The sequence below is a fragment of the Gorilla gorilla genome, chromosome 16 (assembly GCF_029281585.2).
Source record: "Gorilla gorilla gorilla isolate KB3781 chromosome 16, NHGRI_mGorGor1-v2.1_pri, whole genome shotgun sequence".
In the NCBI taxonomy this organism is placed as follows: domain Eukaryota; kingdom Metazoa; phylum Chordata; class Mammalia; order Primates; family Hominidae; genus Gorilla; species Gorilla gorilla.
In genome coordinates this window covers 100,196,531-100,215,221 of record NC_073240.2, presented here as the reverse complement: position 1 = coordinate 100,215,221, position 18,691 = coordinate 100,196,531, and the positions used below count along the sequence as shown (strand labels likewise).

The window sequence follows — 18,691 nt, the reverse complement described above, 5'->3', positions numbered from 1 at the left end:
CAGCCAGAGCTCTCCTATATGAGGTGTCTGTCGGCCCCTACTGGGAGGTATCTCCCAGTCAGGATACATGGGGGTCAGGGGCCCACTTGAGGAGGTAGTCTGTCCCTTATCAGAGATCAGACGCTGTGCTGGGAGATCCGCTCCTCTCTTCAGAGCTGTCAGGCAGGGACATTGAAGTCCACTGAAGCTGCGCCCACAGCTGCCCCTTCCCCCAGGTGCTCTGTCCCAGGGAGATGGGGGTTTTAGCTATATGTCCCTGACTGGGGCTGCTGCCTTTTTTTTCAGAGATGCCCTTCCCAGAGAGGAGGGATCTAGAGAGGCAGTCTGGCCGCAGTGGCCTTGCTGAGCTGTGATGAGCTGTGCCCAGTTTGAACTTCCCTGGTGGCTTTGTTTACACTGTGAGGGTAAAACTACCTACTTAAGCCTCAGCAATGGTGGACGCCCCTCCCCCCCACCAAGCTCAAGGGTCCTAGGTCGACCTCAGACTGCTGTGCTGCAGTTAGAATTTCAAGCCAGTGGATCTTAGCTTGCTGGGCTCTGTGGGAGTGGGACCCGCTGAGTCAGACCACTTGGCTCCCTGGCTTCAACCCTCTTTCCAGGGGAGTGAACGATTCTGTCTTGCTGGTATTCCAGGTGCCACTGGGGTATGAAAAAAAATAAACTCCTGCAGCTAGCTTGGTGTCTGCCCAAACACCCGTCCAGTTTTGAGCTTGAAACCCAGGGCCCTGGTGGCCTAGGCACCGGAGGGAATCTCCTGGTCTGCCAGTTGTGAAGACCATAGGAAAAGCGCAGTATCTGGGCTGGTGTGCACTGTTCCTCCTAGTACAGTCTCTCACAGCTTCCCTTGGCTGGGAGAGGGGAATCCCTTGACCCCTTGTGCCTCCCAGGTGAGACAACGCCCCACCCTGCTTCAGCTCACCCTCTGTGGGCTGCACCCACTGTCCAGCCAGTCCCAATGAGATGAACTGGGTACCTCAGTTGGAAATGCAGAAATCACCTGCCTTCTGGTTGATCTCGCTGGGAGCTGCAGACTGGAGCTGCTCCTATTTGGCTATCTTCAAGAGTAACTATTAAAGAGTAGAAGTAGAGTATGTGGTTTCAATAAAATTACAAAACAGATAAGTAAACAAACAAAGCTTCAGTCATAGAGACCAAAAATCACCCCATAGAACAAGGGTGGGTAAAGGCACCACTGCCATCCCTGCTGAACACTAGGCACTGTAGTTGTCCCCATGCCACTGGATACTGCACCCACCACAACCCCACCACCACCCCTGCCCACCTCAGGCTTTACTTCTGCCCTGGGAAACTTGGTGGTGTTGTGTCTATCAGAAACATTTGCTCCTGATGGAATGTTGAGGGTGAGTGCATCATATTGGCTGAGCCTAAGTCATGTGACCCTGTCCTGGCTGCAGGAGAGACTGTCTGGCCTTTTCAGCAGGTGTAGTGAGAGCCAGACTCTACCACCAACACTCCAATATCAGGGGTGTCCCCAAACAGAGGAAGGCCAAAGAAATAACAAATGTCCATATGAATATCAAAAATTAAATTGGCTCTTTTTTTTGTTTTGTTTTTTTTGAGATGGAGTCTCACTCTGTCACCCAGGCTGGAGTGCAGTGGCACAATCTTGGCTCATTGCAACCTCCGCCTCCTGGGTTTAAGCAATTCTGCTGTCTCAGCCTCCCAATTAGCTGGGACTATAGGTGCATGCCACCACACCCAGCTAATTTTTCTATTAGTAGAAACGAGGTTTCATCATATTGGCCAGGCTGGTCGCCATCTCCTGACCTCTTGATCCACCTGCCTCAGCCTCCCAAAGTGCTGGGATTACAGGTGTGAGCCACCATGCCCAGCCTAAATTAGCTCTTTTAAGTCTGACATATTTATCCATTCCTGATGTGGAGCACAAAGACTATTATTATGTTAGTCTCTTCCTCTTCCATTTCCACCCCAACTGGGTGTACTGCATACAGTTTTGACACTAATTATCTGGAGTTAGCACAGACCCCATAGGCTAAGAGCAAAGTTCTCCATGAAGTTGTCCTCACTTTACATGCCAGCCACACTTCAAGGGGTCACCAGATCCACCTGTACTTCTGGCCAAATGGCTATTAATTTAGGAGTTCTTACAACCCCAGGTTCAATGATTCACCAGAACTACTTACAGAACTCAGGAATGTGCTATACTTACATTGCAGTTTCATTATGAAGGGTGAGGTCTGGGAGGATCCCAAATCCATGCCCTCTCACTATGGAGTTGGCACGTTACCCTCCTGGCACATCCAGACGCTCATCAAGAAGCTCTACTTAGCTTTGGTATCCAGAGTTTTTATTGGAGATTCCTTATGTAGACATGACTGATTACATCAATGGTCATATGATTAAACTCAATCTTCAGTCCACCTCCCCTTTTTGAAGATCTGGTACCAGAAAGTCTAACTCTCTGATCACTTGATTGTTTTTTTCTGGTGGCCAGATCTCATCCTGAAGCTATTTAGGGGCCCACATGAGTCACCTCATTCCCATGAAAGACATGTCTATCACTTACGAAATTCTAAGGGTTTTTGAAGCTCTGTGCCTGGAACTAGAGACACAGGCTAAGTATACTCTCTTATACCACAGTTCCCTATAGGGGTTCCTGTTTAGGGAGAGGACATGGTCCATAAACAAAATAATTATAACACAAAGCAGATTCTAAGAAGAACTGCATGCTGCACTGTAGGCATCTGAGGAAGAAAAGACATTAATTTCATTCTGAAAAACATACGGAAGAAAGCAACATAATGAGGAAGCTCAAGCAAAGTTGAAAAGAAACTGTACCCTGGAGGGGAGGGTAGCTGGGAAGGCTGCCTGGTGGAAGCAGCAATGAAGGCTAACTTCTTCCGGAAAGCTGGAATAAATTCTCAAAATGACTTTTTATGCAGAGTAGTTCATTGAATTCTTCCTGCTTTCCAGAGGCATTGAAATTGTTCCCATTTTGCAGATGAGGAAGGGGGTGCTCAGAGAGGTTGCACATCTGGCCTGAGGGCACATGCCACAAAGTGGTGGTGCCTGAATTCCAACCTCAGTTGGTCCTGGTGAGGGAAGGCCAGGTTCAGCCCACTTGCGCTCTTCTCCTGGGGTCAGAAAACATTTAGTTCAGAGGAAGAGGATCACTTCTAGCACAAGAGTGGGTTTTTTGTTTGTTTGTTTGTTTTGAGATGGAGTCTTGTTCTGTTGTCCGGGCTGGAGTGTGGTGGCACATCTTGGCTCACTGCAACTTCCACCTCCTGGGTTCAAGCAATTCTGTTGCCTCAGCCTCCTGAGTAGCTGGGATTACAGGCACCTGCCATCACGCCAGCTAATTTTTGTATTTTTAGTAGAGATGAGGTTTCACCATGTTGGCCAGGCTGGTCTCGAACCCCTAACCTCAGGTGATCCTCCCGCCTTGGCCTCCCAAAGTGCTAGGATTACAGGTGTGAGCCACTGCGCCCAGCTAGTGGGTTAAAACTTAGTAGAACTCAAAAGATAGAAGAACCCGAGGACCTGAGGGTGAGTGAAGTGAGGATAGTCACCCAGATGCCTCAGCCCTATATCCATCTCTTCGTGGCTGTCCCTGTGCCGTGAGTTCATATTTGCCCCTCCTCAAGCTCTGCGTCCGGTGCCTTAGACATAGACTGCACTATAGGCTGCTCAATCTTCTTGCTCACCATGGGGCCGTGTGCGTGGTGACCAGAACAGAAGCCCCAGTAACAGCAGATGACCCGCAAGGAGCACTACCAGGAATGGCATCTGGAAGCAGCAGTTTCCTAGGCTGGCAGGCCCACGTCCAGGGTTCTGGTACCCTCTGCCAGTCGAGTTTGTCTTCTCCACTGTCCTTGTTATCAGTCTCTAGCTTTCATTTTCCCCTTCTTGGTGGTATTTTCATCTGGGCAGAGTCCATTGCAACCTCTTTAGAAGCTCTCTTCACTATCAATCTGCAGGACCACTGTCTCCTCCTGGGCTATGCTGGGTCACTTCAGGTCCTCCACTAACATGTCTGTAGACTCCACTGGGATTCTGGTTTGGGACCTCATTGGTAGTACCCACTGAAAGTGCCAGCATATAGCCAAAAGTGTCCATAGTAGGTATAATCACCTAAGTGGCTGTATTAAGGTAATGTTCATGGACGTTCATTTGACCCATTACACGGATATAGAAATAGACTTAGATGGGCTGAATAATGAACAAAAGGCCACGTAGCATCTTGAGTCAATACAAGCATCTCACTGTCTCTAGGGACCTGCGTAACATATCCCCATCTCCACCAAGGGCCCGGCTGTGTGTTCACTAGATACATGAATGAATAGTTTTCTTTCCTATCCTCCTGCATTCTCCCAGCAGGAGTCAACTTTATCAATATCAAGAGCATTACCAAGCAATGTTTAAAGAGTACTTACTCCAGGCCGAGCACGGTGGCTCACGCCTGTAATCCCAGCACTTTGGGAGGCCATGGTGGGTGGTTCACAAGGTCAGGAGATCGAGACCATCTTGGCTAACATGGTGAAACTCTGTCTCTGCTAAAATACAAAAAAATTAGCCGGGCGTGGTGGGTGGTGGGCGCCTGTGGTCCCAGCTACTTGGGAGGCTGAGGCAGGAGAATGGTGTGAACCCGGGAGGCAGATCTTGCAGTGAGCTGCGCCACTGCAGTCCAGCCTGGGCGACAGAGTGAGACTCAAAATCAAAAAAAAAAAAAAAAAAAAGACGACTTACTCCACTGCCAGGCATTATAAATGGGAACTCATGGAATTACAGATAGTAAGGAAAAAAATGTTCAATTTTACACCAGCAGCATTTTGCCTCTAAGAGAGGTGAGCTATTAACAAATAACTCAAATGCATTTTTATTGTGGTTGCTCATGAATGGGAAAAGGATATTTTGAAAAGAAGAAAAATACAGAAAGATTATTATACATGCTAAAAGTTCACGAGGAAAAGAGGCAGTTCCTACAAGCTCCCAGAAAAGCGACTTAATGCTGTTTGCAGTATGTGCCAAAATATTTAACATTGAGCCAGACCAGGACGGGCACTCTTCCCTTCTTAGTCTCAAGTTTTACATAGTGACCTATGCAGTAGTTACATCATTATTCCCTGGTTTCTGGATACTCTAATTTTGGAGCCACTACCACCTCATATTCATTCAAAAGAAATTACATGCTTAGCTCTTAAGTGCCTCAGCCTGGTGAGTCAGCAAATAAAACAAGGGTTTTTGAAAACACACCCCAGGTCAATTGGGCCAAGACATTACGTAACTGCACTTAAAATACAGCCTAGGCAGCCAAGAGGGGAGGGCTCTTCTCACATTTGATAAACTTGATATGCAGAATAATTTCTCTTTGCCCCAAAGATGAGGTGGCCTGGTGCCTTTCTTACATATTGCTTTAAATAATAATAATTAATGAATAGCAGTGAGTCAGAACAGTCAAAGAATTTCTAAGCTGAACGGTGCTCTAGGATGAAAGCTGAGCCCTGTTCAGGGATAGGGAAGTAACTGCAAACCTTTCCAAGTAAAAGAAAATTGTTTCTCTTGATTATTTTTTTTCTCCCCAAGAGAACCTTTATTCTTCCCACCAAATCCCAGGACAAAACCTTTTTCCAACCCAGGTGAATACAAGCATATATATGACAGACATTTTTCCAGTTAGTCCAGAGTGGGTTTGTTTTGTTTTCTTGACTAAAATGAGAAAGCCTCAGGCTGGGTGTGGTGGCTCACGCCTATAATCCCAGCACTTTGGGAGGCTAAGGCAGGTGGATCACTGGAGGCCAGGAGTTTGAGACCAGCCTGGCCAACAGGGTGAGACCCTGCCTCTACTAAAAACACAAAAATCAGCTGGGCATAGTGGCCGGTGCCTATAATCCCAGCTACTCAGGAGGCTAAGGGATGAGAATTACTCAAACCCGGGAGGCAGAGGTTGCAGTGAGCCAAGATCATGCCACCGCACTCCAGCCTGGGCAACAGAGCAAGACTCTGTCTCAAAAAAAAAAAAAAAAAAAAAAAAGCCTCAGATAAAAATAACCAGAGTGAGGAGGAAGGGAGACCTCAGACGTCTCTCTAGTTTACACAGACCTCACCTATGATAGCCCCCAGCTCAGCGCCAACCATGTCCTGGGCACCCGCTTCAATGGGTTATCTGAACATTGGCCTCCATGGTTGGATAACCCAAATGCACCTTCCCATGATGTCTCACACCTCCTTTTTTCAGTCTGGTGCCTGTAGTGTGAGCCCCACCTTGTTAGTGGGAAGAGAAGTAACCAAGTGGTGATACACAGTTCACGCTGGCCTTGGAACAGCGTGAAATAGGACTGTCCTTGCATTCTCACTTCGAAATGACACAAGAATCCACAAGAATATGGGGACTGTGTGAGTCCATGGCAAAGAGCCTGTGCTCTGGGCAGAAGGCTTTGCTCTCATAGCCCCAGCCGCCTGCACAAGGGGCCGCACTCCAGGGAGCTCCCAAGGATTGAGGGGAGTGCAGATGGAATCCACACCTTGGTGGAGGAGACCCCACGGTCCACGTGCATGGAGGGTGTCTGCTGTGGCTTCACAGTCCTCCCCACAAACACCGTGCTCCTAGTAAACGCTCAAGGAAACATATTTTTTCTGTTTATTTGGAGAAAAGTTTGCTATTCACAGACAAGTGAGTCATATGTTTAGTTCTAGCTAAACCCCAAATCCATTCCCACGTTGACAGGAAGACAAGCCAGAAAAACCAGACCAAGATGATAGATCTTTCAGAATGACCCACATTTTTCCCGGATGTTACTGTGGGTCCCCCTACTTCCTACATGGCCCCCAGCAAGTCTAGAGTCCTCACCCTTTTCCAGGGTGCTAAACAGAGCAGCCTCTCCAGCTTGTTTCCTGTTTATTTTTTTAGAGAAGCTTTTTATTTAAAAATGTTTATATGTACAGAAAAGTTGTGAAGATAGCACAGAATATATATTCCTCAATTCTTCCCATTATTAACCTTGTACGTTAGTATGGTGTATTTGTCACAATGACGGAACCAGTAGGAATGTATTACCTTTACATAAAGTGCATAGTCTATTTGGGTTCCCTCAGTTTCCCCTAATGCCTCTCTTCTGTCCCAGAATCTCACCCAGAACACCACATTCATAAGTCCTCGAGTCTCTGTAGGCTTGTCTTGGCTGTGGCCATTTCTCAGACTTTCCTAGTTTTGTTTGTTATTGTTGTTGTTGCTTTGTTTTGTTTTGTTTTTGAGATGGAGTCTCGCTCTGTCGCCCAGGCTGGAGTGCAGTGGTGCGATCTCGGCTCACTGTAAGCTCTGCCTCCCGGGTTCGTGCCATTCTCCTGCCTCAGCCTCCCGACTAGCTGGGACTACAGGCGCCCGCCACCACTCCCGGCTAATTTTTTGTATTTTTAGTAGAGACGGGGTTTCACCGTGTTAGCCAGGATGGTCTCAATCTCCTGACCTCATGATCCGCCTGCCTCGGCCTCCCAAAGTGCTGGGATTACAGGCGTGAGCCACCGCGCCCGGCCAGACTTTCCTAGTTTTTGATGACGTTGATGGTTTTGAAGAGCCTGGCCAGGAATTGATAGTTTGTTCCTCAGTTGGGACTTTTCTGCTGCTTTTCTCATGATCAGACTGAGGTTAGGGGGAGGAAGACAGAGGTAAAGTGTCACTTTCATCCTGTCAGATCAAGGGCACACGGTATCAATGTGACAGCACTGTCCATGATGACCTTGATCTTACTTGGTGGAGGGAGTGTTTGTCAGGCCTCTCTACCATACAGTTACTTTTTTTTTTTTTTTTTTTTTTTCCTTTTCCAGATGGAGTCTCTCTGTGTCACTGAGGCTAGTGTGCAGTGGGGGTGATCTTGGCTCAGTGCAAGCTCTGCCCCCCAGGTTCGAGCAATTCTCCTGGCTCAGCCTCCTGAACAGCTGGAACTACAGGCACATGCCACCACGCCTGGCTAATTTTTGTATTTTTAGTAGCGACGGGGTTTCACTCTATTGGCCAGGCTGGTCTCAAACTCCTGACCTCAAGTGATCCGTCCACCTCGGCCTCCCAAAGTGCTGGGATTACAGGCGTGAGCCACTGCAACTGGCCACCATACAGTTACTTTTTGTCCCCACTTCTATCCTGTCCTCTTTGGAAGGAAGTAACTACGCAGCCCACACTCAGGTGGGGGAGTTCCTCTCTGCTTCAGGGCAGAGGAGTTACATCAGTTACTGGGAGTGCAAGTGCATGAGAGAGCTGAGTCCTCCTCCTGGACCCACTTACTTATTTGTTTACTTATTTATGTAGTCATTTCTTTAGATCAGGATGGACTCATGAATATTTATTTCTCATATTTTGGCCTATGGCTTGTTTCCTTTTGAAAGTCTGTCTCCTCCTGAAACCTTTTCCTCCTCCCTCCTCCCTTTACTATCCTAGGACAATGCCTCCCTGATCGTTCAGGTTTCTCTGCTCCAAGGGAAATGGCACGAGTCCACACTTTGTTTTTATGGCTGTGTGTTTAGCTGTATTGAAAGTTAGACTAAGTTGGACACTTTTCATTTATTTGTTCTTTATTTTCATAAGTTTTTGGGGGAACAGGTGGTATTTGGTCACATGAGTAAGTTCTTTAGTGGTGATTTGTGAGATTTTGGTGCGGCATCACCCAAGCAGTATACATGAACCCAATTTGTAGTCTTTCATCCCTCACCCGCTTCCCACCCTTTCCCATCGAGTCCCCAGTGTCCACTGTATCATTCTTATGCCTTTGCATCCTCATAGCTTAGCTCCCACTTATGAGTGAGGACATACGGTGTTTGGTTTTCCATTCCTGAGTTACTTCACTTAGAATAATAGTCTCCGAGGCAGGCAGATCACAAGGTCAGGAGTTCGAGACCAGCCTGGTCAATATGGTAAAACCCCGTCTCTACTAAAAATACAAAAATTGGCCGGGTGTGGTGGCACTCACCTGTAGTCCCAGCTACTCGGGTGGCTGAGGCAGAAGAATAGCTTGAACCCGGGAGGCAGAGTTGCAGTGAGCCAAGATTGTGCCACTGCACTCCAGCCTGGGTGACAGAGCGAGACTCTGTCTCCAAAAAAAAAAAAAAAAAAAATAGTCTCCAATCCCATCCAGGTTGCTGTAAATGCTATTAATACATTTCTTTTTATGGCTGAGTAGTATTCCATCCTATCTATATACCACAGTTTCTTTATCCACTCAAAGCAGTTTGGGAGGTCAAGATGGGCAGATCACAAGGTCAAGAGATTGAGACCATCCTGGCCAACATGGTAAAACCCCATCTCTACTAAAAACACAAAAATTAACTGGGCATGATGGCGCGTGCCTGTAGTCCCAGCTACTCGGGAGGCTGAAGCAGGAGAATCGCTTGAACCCAGGAGGTGGAGGTTGCAGTGAGCCGAGATCGTGCCACCACACTCTAGCCTGGTGACAGAGCAAGACTCTGCCTCAAAAAAAAAAAAAAAAAAAAAAAAAAAAAAAAAAAATATATATATATATATATATATATATATATATATATATATATATATATATATATGGTTTATCTCTTGCAACACACACAGCCTAATGCCAGAGAATAAGACACAAATAAGTGGGGCCCTGGAAATCAGGCAGGTTACTTAGGGCAGCAGAATGTCTAATTTGGACTAGGATTCAGAAGACAAGTTTCAGTTATTTTCCATTCTAAACAGTTTTTTTTTTTGGGAAGAAACATAAAAAAGGGAAGTCTACTGGGCAAACCTTTTCTCATCTCCATCCTCACATCCACTTCCATGGTACAAATCTTGAAAAATGTCAGCATTACATTACAGATGCCAAATCTGGGATTCCAAAATCCAGTAGGCCTGCCTGGGCCTGCAGGCTGTGAGCCAGTTTGAGATGCCATTAATTAGGTCCCTGGACTCTACACTGACATCTGTAATCACAGATGATTACTCCATACCCCAGACCAGCCTTGGGAAGTTGCACCTCTCAGGGGTGCCCCGACTCTCCCAGTTTCGGGTTCCACTCTGGGCCCCAGTGCTCACACACAGCGCCTTCTCTTTCATCAGGGAAGCATGTGTGCTGCTGTGTTTCCTCTCTTGCAGGCATTTGCAAAACTATCTAGACAGGGACTAATGAACCGAAAAGATCTCTGGAGGTGAAATTTCAGGCACTGGGTCCCCCGGAGATGGGGAAATGGTTGGGGAGCCACAAGATGCCTTTTGGGCAGCAGCCCTCAGCCAACAGCCTGCTGGGCTCACCCTATTTTTTGCCCACTTGTAAGACTATTCCTGACCTTTACCTCCCTTGGTAGCTGTGTTCTAGAGCTCACAATGTGGAGTCAGAAAGTCGTGTAGCAATTAGGTATTAAGCATTCAATGAACCATGGTCAATAAATAAGACATAATAGATGTAAACATTCATGCTCCTAATAACAGTGCTTCTAAAATACGTGCAGCAAAAACTAATAGAACTTTAAGGAGAATAGATAAATTCACAGTTAATAGTCAACGATTTCAGTACCCCTCTCAATAATGGACAGAACACATAGACCAAAAAGGATACAGCAAACTATAACAACACTACCAACCTACCAGACCTCACTGACATTTGTAGAACACTCCACCCAGCATGGAACACGCTCTTAAATGTGCATATGGAGTGTTTGCCAAGACAGACTATACCCTGGCCCATAAAACAAGTCTGAATAAATTCAAAAGGATTCAGGTCACATAAAGTGTGTTCTCTGGCCACAGTGGATTTTAATTAGAAATCAATAACAGACATCTGCAAATTTCCTAAATTTTGGAAACCAAACAAGATACTTCTAAATAAGCCAGAGATGAAAGGAGACATAAAAAGGAAATTAGCAAGCATTTTGAAATGAATGAAAATTAAAACATATCAGAGGGAAATTTATGGCACTAAACAATATTATAGCAGAAGAAAGTTCTCAAATCAGTGACTTTGATTTCTATCTTAAGAAACTAACAGAACAAATTAAGCAGAAGAAAGGTAATAGTAAAGATGAAAGCAGAAATCAATGAAGTAGCAGAAATATAACAATAGAAATCAAACCAAAACCCAAAAGTTAATATTTTGAGAAAATTAATAAAATTGATAAACCTTCATTTAGATTGATCAAGAGAAAAAAAGAGAAAGAGACCATTTCTATTAACTTTTAAATATATTTACTGTGGCCTGGCCTCCAGGCCTGGTTCCATACTCAAACTACTCTTACCAAAGTCACTACAGACTTTTTGTTGTTGTTGTTGTTTTTGCCATTTTACTTGACCTCTCTGGGGTCCTAATAATCCTTATGGTGGATACAGTATTGTTGTACCCATTATATAGGTGAGGAGCATGAGGCCCAAGTTGACCAGGCCCTCCTTGTTTCTCCTCTTGTTAACTTGAAAAGTTGCTGTGATAATTCAGTGAAATAAAATAATAATCTGTAAAAATGTTTATTCACTAAAATTTTCATCTTTACTCATGTCTCTGAGATACAGCAAGTAAACATAATCTACTCATGAGCTTCCCTTACCAAGACCATGCCCTCCTCCAGCCAGCTCACTGTGCTCAGGCCTCAGCCACCAGAAAATTCTGGAGTGGCCACTGCCCCTCCTTGCCTCTTCTGTTCCTAGGAAAACATCTATGTTTTGATCTGGGTTTTTGCAATACAGCATTTATATGGGAATAATTGCCATCCATAATGACTTCTCTTCAGGACACCTCAAGTCCTGAGACATTTTCAGCAAACCAGCAGCTTAAATACTGTTAGGCTTCAGATTTTATTGTTGTGATATGAGAAAATGACTTTTAGATTGTGAGTCCATAGAACTCTAGAAGGCTTTCTGATATGGAAAAGAGTGCGCTTAGTTAAAATCCCAACTTAATTATTATCCCTGAGGGATGTTAGCCTGAGCTAAATGATTTACTACGGATTTAGTCTTCGTTCAGAGCAAACTTTTTAGTCAGGTTAAAAAATGTTGGTGATGGTGAAAGCCATAATTTTCTTAAAATTGTGGTAAAATATGTGTAACATTGATGTATAACATTAAATTTACCATTTTAACCCTTTCAAGTGTACAAGTAAGTGGCATTAAGTACATTCACATTGTTGTACAACTATCATTATTATCGTGTCTAGAACTTTCCATCGTCCCACACTAACACTCTGTATTGATTAACAATAACCCTCCATGCCTTCCTTCCCCCAACGTCTGGTAATCACTGTATGTTCTTTCTCTTAAGAATCTGACTATTCTAGATACTGCATATAAGTGAAATCACATATTTGTCTTTTTTTTTAATCTGGCTTATTTCACCATACATCTTCTCTTTTCAATTGTTTTCTTAATACATAATAGTTGTACATGTTTACTTATTTATTTTAAGACAGAGTCTCGCTCTGTTGCCCAGGCTGGAGTGCAGTAGTGTGATCTTGTCTCACTGCAACCTCTGCCTCCTGGGTTAAAGCGATTCTCCTGCCTCAGCCTCCCAAGTAGCTGGGAATACAGGCATGCACCACCACGCCTGGCTAATTTTTGTATTTTTAGTAGAGATGGAATTTCACCACGTTGGCCGGGCTGGTCTCAAACTCCTGACATCAAGTGATCCGCCCGTCTCGGCCTCCCAAAGTGCTGGGATTACAGGCATGAGCGACCATGCCCAGGCCAATTGTACATATTTATGGGGTACAAGTGATATTTAGACACATACATACACAACATTTGATGATTAAATCAGGGTAATTAGGATATCCATCACCTCAAACACTTATTTCTTTGTGCTGAGGACGTTCTAAATCTCTTCGAGCTATTTTGAAATGTACAATAAATTAATGTTAACTATTGTCACCCTACTATGCTATTGAACACTGGAACTTACTCCTTCTAACTGCGTTTTTGTATCCAATAACCAACCTCTTTTCATACTTCCCTCCCCTTCATCCCTTCCCACCTTCTGGTAATCATCATTCTACTCCCTACCTCCATGACATCAACTTTCTTAGCTTTCATATATGAGTGAAAATATGTAATGTTTGTGTTTCTGTGCCTGGCTTATTTCACTTAACATAATGACCTCCAGTTCTATCCATGTTGCTACAAATGACAGGATTCCATTCTTTTTATGGCTGAACAATATTCCATTGTGTATGATTACCATATTTTCTGTATCCATTCATTCATTCATGGGCACTTAGGTTGATTTCATATCCTGGCTATTATGAATAATGCTGCAAAAGACATGGGAAGGCAGATATCTTCCTGATATACTGATTTCCTTTATTTTGATATATGCCCAGCAGTCAGACTTCTGGATCATATGGTACATCTCTTTTTAGTTGTTGTCGTCGCCGTTGTTTTTGTTTGAGGTGGAGTTTCGCTCTTGTTGCCCAGGCTGGAATGAAGTGGTGCGATCTTGGCTCACTGCAACCTCCGCCTCCCGGGGTTCAAGCAATTCTCCTGCCTCAGTCTCCCGAGTAGCTGGGACTACAGATGTGTGCCATGACGCCAGCTAATTTTTGTATTTTTAGTGGAGATGGGGTTTCACCATGTTGGCCACGCTGGTCTTGAACTATCAACTTCAGGTGATCCACCCGCCTTGGCCTCCCAAAGTGCTGGGATTACAGGCATGAGCCACCGCGCCTGGCCCCTCATTAATTTTTTAGAATAGTTGAGTAGAATTGGTATCAGCTCATTAAGTGTTTGGTAGAATTCAGCAGTGAAGCCATCAGGTTCTGAGAGGCTTTTCTTTGTCGGGAGACTTTTTATTACTGATTCAATCTGTTACTCATTATTGATCTGTTTAGGTTTTTTATTTCTTCATGGTTAAATCTTGGTAGGTTGTATGTGTCCAGAAATTTATTTATTTTTATTTTTATTTTTTTTTGAGACAGGGTCTCACACGGTCACCCAGGCTGGAGTGCAGTGCTGTGATCTTGGCTTACTGCAGTCTCAGCCTTCTGGGCTCAAGCAATCCTCCTACCTCAGCCTCTTGAGTAGCTGGGATTACAGGCGTGCACCAGCAGGCCTAGCTAATTTTTGTATTCTTTTAGTACAGACGGGTTCGTGCCATGTTGTCCTGGTCTTGAACTCCTGGGTTCAAGTGATCTGCCCACCTTGGCCTCCCAAAGTGGTGGGATTACAGCCATGAGCCACTGTGCCCAGCCTATTTCTTCTATATTTTCCAGTTTGTTGGTTTATAGTTGTTCATTATGTGTCTGATGATCCTTTGTATTTCTGGGGTATCGATTTTGATGTCTCCTTTTTCATATCAAATTTTATGTATTTGGGTCTTCTCTCTTTTTTCTTAGTCTAGCTAAAGGCTTGTTGATTCTGTTTATTCCCAAAACCACCTATTCATATCAGCAATCTTTTGTATTGCTTTTTTAGTTTCAATTTTTATTTATTTCTGCTCTGATCTTTATTATTTCTTTCCTTCTACTAATGTGTGGTTTGGTTGGTTAGTGCCATTTCCTTTAGGTGCATCATTAGGCTGTTGATTTGAAGTCTTTCTATCTTTTTGATGAAAGCATTTATTGCTATAATCTTCCCTCTTAGAACAGTTTTTGCTGTATCCCATAGGTTTTGATATATTGTGTTTCCATTGCCATTTGTCTCAAATTTTTAAATTTTCTTTTAAATTTCTTCATTGGCTCATTCATTGTCCAGGAGCATGCTGTTTAATTTCATGAATTTGTGCAGTTTCCAACATTCCTTCTGTTATTGATTTCTAGTTTTAGTCCATTGTGGTCAGAAAAGATACTTGATATAATTTTAATTTTTCAAAATTTGTTACTTGTTTTGTGACCTAACATTTGGACTGTTCTGGAGAATGATCCATGTGCTGTTGAGAAAAACGTGTATTCTGCAGCTGTTGGATGGAGTGTTTTGTAAACGTCTGTTCCTTCCATTTGGTCTAGAGTGCAGTTTAACTGTGATGTTTATTTGTTGATTTTCTGTCTGGATGATTTGTCCATTGCTGAAAGTGGAGTATCAAAGTTTCCTGCTATTATTGGTTGCAGTTAATCTCTCCCTTTAGGTCTATTAATATTTGTTTTATATATTCAGGTGCTGTGGTGTCAGGTGCATGTACATTTATAATAGCTATATCCTCTTGCTTTATTGATCGCTTTGTCATTATATGATGTTCATCTGTGCCCTTTTTTTTCACCATTCTTGACTTACAGTCAATTTTATCTGATATAAGTGTAGCTACTCCTGCTGTTTTTTGGTTTCTGTTTGCATGGAATATCTTTTGTCAACCCTTCACTTTTAGTCTGTGCGTATCTTTTTAGGTAAAGTGAGTCTTGTAGACAACGTATAGTTGGATCTTGTTTTTATTTTTTCAAAATCCATTCAGCTACACTGCACTTTTTTTTTTTTTTTTTTTTTTTTTTTTTGAGACGGAGTCTCACTCTGTCGCCCAGGCTGGAGTGCAGTGGTGCACGGTCTCTGCTCACTGCAAGCTCCGCCTCGTGGGTTCACACCATTCTCCTGCCTCAGCCTCCCGAGTAGCTGGGACTACAGGTGTCTGCCACCATGCCCTGCTAATTTTTTGTATTTTTAGTAGAGATGGGGGGGTTTCACTGTGTTAGCCAGGATGGTCTTGATCTCCTGACCTCGTGATCCACCCACCATGGCCTCCCAAAGTGCTGGGATTACAGGTGTGAACCACCATTCCTGGCCCATGCTATTTATTTTTAATGTATCTCTAATAGGTTTTTCTTTTGTGATTACCATGAGGCTTACAAAAAATTCAATAGTTATAATAAGTTACTTTTAAATGATAACAACTGAACATTGATTGCAAAGAAAAGTATCAAAAACAAACTCTACAATTTAACACCAACCTTCACCCACATTTTTGACTTTTTAGTGTTTCAGTTTTATCTTTTTATGTTGCCTATCTCTCAACCAACTGTAGTAATTATTTTTTATAGTTTTGTCTTTTAGTCTCACACTTAAGACGTACATGATTCACTTAACACCATTACCGTATTAGAGTATTCTGAACATGTTTTCTTACTTGTGCCAGTGAGTTTAATACCTTCAGAAGTTTTCTTGTTACATGTTAGTATCTGTTTCTTTCAAGTTGAACTCTTTAGATTTGTAAGACAGGTCTGGCATTGATTTCCTCAGCTTCTGTCTGGGAAAGTCTTTATTTCTTCCTCATGTTTGAAGGATAGCTTTGCTGGGTACAGTATTGTTGTTGGTGGGGTTTTTTTTCTTCACACTTTGGATTTTTCTTTTCTTTTCTTTTCTTTTCTTTTTTTTGAAACAGAGTCTAGCTCTGTCACCCAGGCTGGAGCGCAGTGGTACTATTTCGGCTCACTGCAACCTCCACCTCCCAGGTTCAAGTGATTCTCCTGCCTCAGCCTCCCAAGTAGCTGGGATTACAGACAGGTGCTGCTGTGTGCATTTGCCTTTCCGGTGGGGACTGTAGCTCTCTTCTTGGCCCCTTGCCACTTTGTGAGCTCCTTGAGGGCAAAGTCCAGGCCACGGAAGACCCCTGGAAGTAGACCCCAAGGACTGGGTTTTCAGGGTCTCTTGGTGCCCCCCCCCCCCCCCCCCCCCATCAACTGAGGCAAGTCCACCTGCTGCTTTCCGCAGGAGCTCTCCAAGCTGGGCCTGGGGAATGAAACAGTGGTGCAGCTGCGGACTCTGGAGCTGCCTGTAGATTACAGGGAGGCTAAGCGGAGGGTCACCGGAATCTGGGAAGATCATCAGCCACAAGTAAGTGATGGCCAGAGGCAGTGGGGCATGGGACTGGCGACGTGGAGCTGGAGCCTGTGAACCCCCGGGTCCTGGTTCTAGGGTTGATGGTTGAGGGGCACCCCGTCCCCAGGCCCCACCAGTCAAGCAAGGTCCCAGCTGATTGTGTAAGGTTCCGGGTCTGTTTGTAAAAGTTTAAGCCAAAATATGGATTAGATCTTAATAGAAAATCTGGAGAGAAAGGAGGAGGAAAAGAAATGGAAGTATTATTCCCAGCCAGGACTCAAAAATAGTTTCCACCTAAGGGAGAGGCCCTTGGGTTGGGCCCCACCCATACCCATGAGGGGCAGGTAGGTTTGAAGGTGGACGTGAGGCAAGGACCTCTGTGCCCAGGGAGCGATTGGGAGGGTGGCCAGCCTAGGGGAGGCCCATCTTCATAGCGCGAGCCCATTTTATCTGGACATAATTACTGTATAAAAAACAGATACAACCCCACCCCCCTCCAACAAACCCCAAACAAGGACCAGATGATGAGGTTAATAAAACATACACTATCAAGCCATTCAGACAATGCCCCAGATGTTTTGGTAACATACTTGGGCAGCTATTTTTCAAAAAGGAAAAATAATCAGCTTGAATAAATTCTAAGAAGATTTCACTGGATGGCCACTAACTTCCTTTATTAAAGTTTCATTTAAAAAAAGATGCAGGAGGCGGGCACGGTGGCTCCCACCTCTAATCCCAGCACTTTGGGAGGCCGAGGCAGGTGGATCACTTGAGGTCAGGAGTTTGAGACCAGCCTGGCCAACATGGTGAGATCCCGTGTCTACTACAAATACAAAAATTAGCTGGGGGTGGTGCACCTGTAGTCCCCACTACTCGGGAGGCTGAGGCAGGATAATCACTTGAACCCGGGAGGCGGAGGTTGCAGTGAGCTGAGATGGTGCCATTGTACTCCAGCCTGGGTGATACAGCCAGACTCTGTCTCATAAAAATAAATAAATACACAAATAAAATATAAAATAAAAAGATTCAGGATTCCACCAAAACACGAAGCCTCTGCTGTGGTAGTCTCACCACTTACCAGCTTGCCTCTCCTCCCTCCAACCCTCCCCCGACAAAAAGAGAATACATTATCCTGTAAGAATAATTTGAAGTAAAAAGTATTTAAATGTAAATGCAGCATGAGTTTTTATTCAGCTAAAAGAATCCAGCTGTTTTTCTTTCCAGCCATATTAATTAGGAGACACTGGTGGGGGATCCTGGGGTTTCCCAGTGCATTTGGGGTTTGAGATGTTTTGCATGGAGCCGGGCTCTCAAAAGGAGTGGCCCTTGTGCACATTTGGTGAGCAGGGTGGGCCTCGTTTTCCTGGGTTCTCTCTGCTGTTACCCGTTCACACAGCTCGTCGTGCATGTGGGCATGGACACCGCCGCCAAGGCGATCATTCTGGAACAGTCTGGCAAGAACCAAGGCTACCGGGACGCCGACATCCGGGGCTTCTGGCCCGAGGGCGGCGTGTGCCTACCTGGCAGCCCAGACGTGCTGGAGTCAGGGGTCTGCATGAAGGCAGTCTGCAAGCGCGTAGCTGTGGAGGGTGTCGATGTGATCTTTTCCCGAGATGCAGGCAGGTATGCTCTGTGGGTGTCAGGACTCTGAGCAGGTAGGAGAGAAGCAATGGCCGTCAGCGTCCCCCCAGCCTCCAAGAAGCCATCCTGTATCGTCCAGCTGGCCACTTGGCCACGCGGTGCCGCCCCCAGATTGCCCCTCTTTGCTGTGTGCAGGCCAGCACAGTTGCTCACACCTTGCCTGAGGTCTCGTTTGTGAGACCTCCCTGTGGAAACACGGTCTCTGGTGTGTTGATCTAGGAGAAGAGATGGGAAGGCAGACTTCAAGAGCCGCTAACATTTCGTGAATGTTTTCTGATTTTGATTTTTGGGGTGACCGAAGTTGTGAGTTACCTATGTTGATGTAGCCCCAGATAAAGATTGATTTAC

The 18,691-nt window shown here is 44.8% G+C and overlaps 1 protein-coding gene and 1 long non-coding RNA gene across 3 annotated transcripts in view; both read left to right on the top strand.

The window, feature by feature from the left end:
• Positions 1-18,691, top strand: part of LOC129527219 (uncharacterized) — a 145,420-nt gene that overhangs the window by 117,412 nt on the left and 9,317 nt on the right. The gene's annotated exons all lie outside the window — the stretch shown is intronic.
• PGPEP1L (pyroglutamyl-peptidase I like) overlaps positions 1-18,691 on the top strand; it is a 45,001-nt gene that overhangs the window by 25,659 nt on the left and 651 nt on the right. The window contains exons 3-4 of the mRNA XM_055364103.2: positions 16,595-16,717; positions 18,099-18,325. Of these exons, the coding sequence (XP_055220078.1) occupies positions 18,117-18,325 (209 nt within the window). The 5' untranslated portion in view covers positions 16,595-16,717; positions 18,099-18,116. The remainder of the gene's footprint in view (positions 1-16,594; positions 16,718-18,098; positions 18,326-18,691) is intronic.